A 3,155-nucleotide genomic window follows, 5' to 3' on the forward strand; every position below is an offset into this window, starting at 1 on the left:
TTAGGATAAAGTATGATATATGCCTAAATATTGCAATCCTTGCAAGAAATAAGGGCATAGTGAGGCAAAATGTTAGGTAATTCATCCTGAGTTACACAAGAGATTTGGTGAAGATGTTGAGGATTAAGGCAAGGAGAAGACATTTGTGGTGAGTACTAAAGTAATTGGTACAGCTGCAAATTCAACAAAGGTTCTATCAAGTGGAAAAGTGGTTGGTTAGCCTGCTACTAATCATGCCAAGTAGGAATGGATACAAGCAAGGAAGAACAAATACCAACGGGATAATAGGGGTCACATTGTTGATAACAAACAAGGTAAGGAAGCTGACAAGGGTAAAGTGAAGGCCAAACTTGAGGAAGTAGCAACCAAGAACAAGTTTAATGCATTAAAGGTTGTGGAATTTCATCAACCTATTCTACAAATTACTGAAGGCAAAGGTGAGGATCATAGCAATGGTAAGAAGAAGGAACATGGGGAAAATCAATCAAAGAAGGGCTATGAGAAGGAAAAAAAGGTAATACCGGAGCTTCAATCCCTAATCCTAAGGCTTCTAGGTTTAGGGTTGGGAAGTATGCTAATACTAAACCAGCGGGAGAAGGTAATCAACAAGAACTTCAGAGTGTGAAGAAGGAAGCAGTGGAGAAAGTGTTGGAAGATCAGCATAATGGGAACTTAGCTAAGGCTAATCCTATTGTTCCTAGTGATCAAAGTACTGATGAAAAGGCTAATAAGGAATCCATAATCGACTGGGTTCATAGAAGGTTTGGAACTAGCAAAGAGGAGCTAAGGCAACTCAATGTGACTACAAACTAATCATGTCAAGATATGCCGTCTCAAACATTTGCAGATTCTGGGCAACTTGAGAAACTGGATGAGATAATCTCAACAAAGCTGCAGGGAGTGATGCAATTGAGGTGGAGGATGATTAAATAGGCACGACAAAGACAACATGAGACAAAGTGAGGGACAACAGTCCACCCGGCGATAAGTTGGCGACCCCAAGCCTAAAGCCAGGCTCCCCAAGCGTTAGGCTGGCGACGCCAGGTCTAAAGCCTGGTACCCCAGGCGTTAGGCTGGTGATGCCAGGCCTGGTGCTAGGGTCACCTGATGAAGTATAGATTAACGACTTATCATTTAAGATATCCTTCTTCTTGTGGAGATTGTGGAGGAAGAAAATAGCCACTGATGGCATATGGAGGAGGCAAGGGCAAATGGTAATGTCAAGGTGTTGGTGTTGTCAGCATCCCCAAGAGGAATCTATTGAGCATATATTTATCACAAGTCCTACTGCCTCTAAAGTATGGAACTTGTTCATGGGGGCTTCTGGAATTACTGTGCCGTTGATTCAATTGAAGAAGGTTATAAGGCATTGGTGGTATGCTCAATGTTGTCTAAAGCTAAAGCCATTGTTTCAAGTAGTACCGGTTATCATCACTTGGGAACTTTGGAAGAGAAGAAATGCAGGTAAACATAGGGGTTCAGTGTTGACAAATAGGGTGATTCATGAGATCAATAAGACATTTCATCAACTAGCAAGTGTGAGGTATGCTTGGATGCCTAATATTCCATTGTTATGGCCAGACATAATTCAATATTTTGAAGGGTATAAACCTATATTGATCACTACAAGAGTAACATGGCAGCTTCATTTTCATGGTTGGTACAAATGCAATACTGATAGAGCCTCAAAAGGAAATCCTGGTCCTAGCTCATTAAGCTTTTGTGTGAGGAATTATAAAGGTGATGTGGTGTATGCAAAGGTAGTAGATCTGGGGGTGACAACTAATGTGGTGGCTGAAGCTAAGGCTATTCTTCAAGGATTGAAGTACTATGTGGAGCATGATCTTCACCCTCTTATATTGGAGACTGATTCATTAGTGATGAAGAAAGTGATATAAGGGGAATGGGATCCTCCTTGGGTAATTGCAAATGATATGAAGAAACTTAGAGAGATGAAGGGCAACTTCAATGCGATTTTTCAAAATGTGTTCAGAGAATGAAACTTAGTGGCAGATTTTATGGCTAACATTGTTTCCTCTTTTGCAGGTACATCTGAGTTTCACTCATTCTCTGAACTGCCTATTGTAGGGAGGAGGTTGATTAATTTAGACAAGTCTCAAACTCCTAACCTTAGGGTTATAATAGCAAAAAGAAGAGCCCCATACCGATGGCTTCACAGGATTGGAATCTGCACATACTTGCATATTTCTTTTATGTCTCATTCTATATGTTATTAAAGTACTTTCCAGTAGTATTAGCATGGTCACATGATCATTCTGGGGGTGCTTTGATAATGTACAAGACCGATGTGATAGGCAGGTATTGGATAGTGCAATTTATTCTACTTTTGATATGTTCAAATATTAAGGAAAAGGTTGAATATGTTATATGGAATTTCTAGAGATTGTTGAATCATTTCCTAGTGGTATTAGCATGTCTTCATGCTCAATTTGAGGATGTTTTAGCAATGTTTAGAATGATTTCTACATTAAAGGTTCGGGAAGAGATCTAAGCTTACAAGAACATAAAATCACCCAGCTCCACAGGCTTGGCAGCGCCAGGCTAAAGCCTGATGATACCCTAGCGTTACCCTAGCATCGCCAGCTTAAAGCCAACAATGGTCTGGATTTTGCCTTGCAAAGCCTGCTTAAAGACAACCCCAACCTAGATTTTGCCTTGCAAAGCCTGCCTAAAGCCAACCCCAGCCTGCTTTTGCCTTGCAAATCCTGCTTAAAGCCAACCCAGCCTGGCTTTTGCCTTACAAAGCCTTCCTAAAGCCAGCCTCAGGACAGGTTTAGCCATGCTTTTTTACATGATAAAATTGAGGATCGACCACATAATTTATACTTGGATAGAGTCATTACACTGCCTATGGAGATCATATTGTAGCAACACTATTAATTGAAAGACTATGCTGGCTTCAATTCTGTGGTGGAGATGTTTGGAATTCATTCTAGCCTATGGACTGGATACACTGGCGCCTGGTAAGAGCTTGATAGGTGTTGTTTGGTATTTGCCACTGGCAATTGGATTCACATACACTGACAGGAGAAGGAAGCATTCAGCGAATAATGTTGTAATAGCTAGTTCATTAGACTTTAGCTTTGCTATCTTTTTAGTAGCTAGTAGCTTCATGCAATTTCTATTCTGGTTTG

General features: G+C 40.6%; 1 protein-coding gene across 1 annotated transcript; it reads left to right on the forward strand.

The window, feature by feature from the left end:
* Positions 1–825: 825 nt before the first annotated feature.
* LOC142174412 (uncharacterized) lies at positions 826–1,898 on the forward strand. Its single transcript, XM_075240202.1, has 2 exons — positions 826–914; positions 1,160–1,898. Exons 1-2 carry the CDS (start codon positions 826–828, stop codon positions 1,896–1,898), a joined length of 828 nt encoding a protein of 275 aa, XP_075096303.1.
* The last annotated feature ends 1,257 nt before the right edge of the window (positions 1,899–3,155 follow it).

The sequence above is a fragment of the Nicotiana tabacum genome, chromosome 20 (assembly GCF_000715075.1).
Source record: "Nicotiana tabacum cultivar K326 chromosome 20, ASM71507v2, whole genome shotgun sequence".
Taxonomy (NCBI): Eukaryota; Viridiplantae; Streptophyta; class Magnoliopsida; order Solanales; family Solanaceae; genus Nicotiana; species Nicotiana tabacum.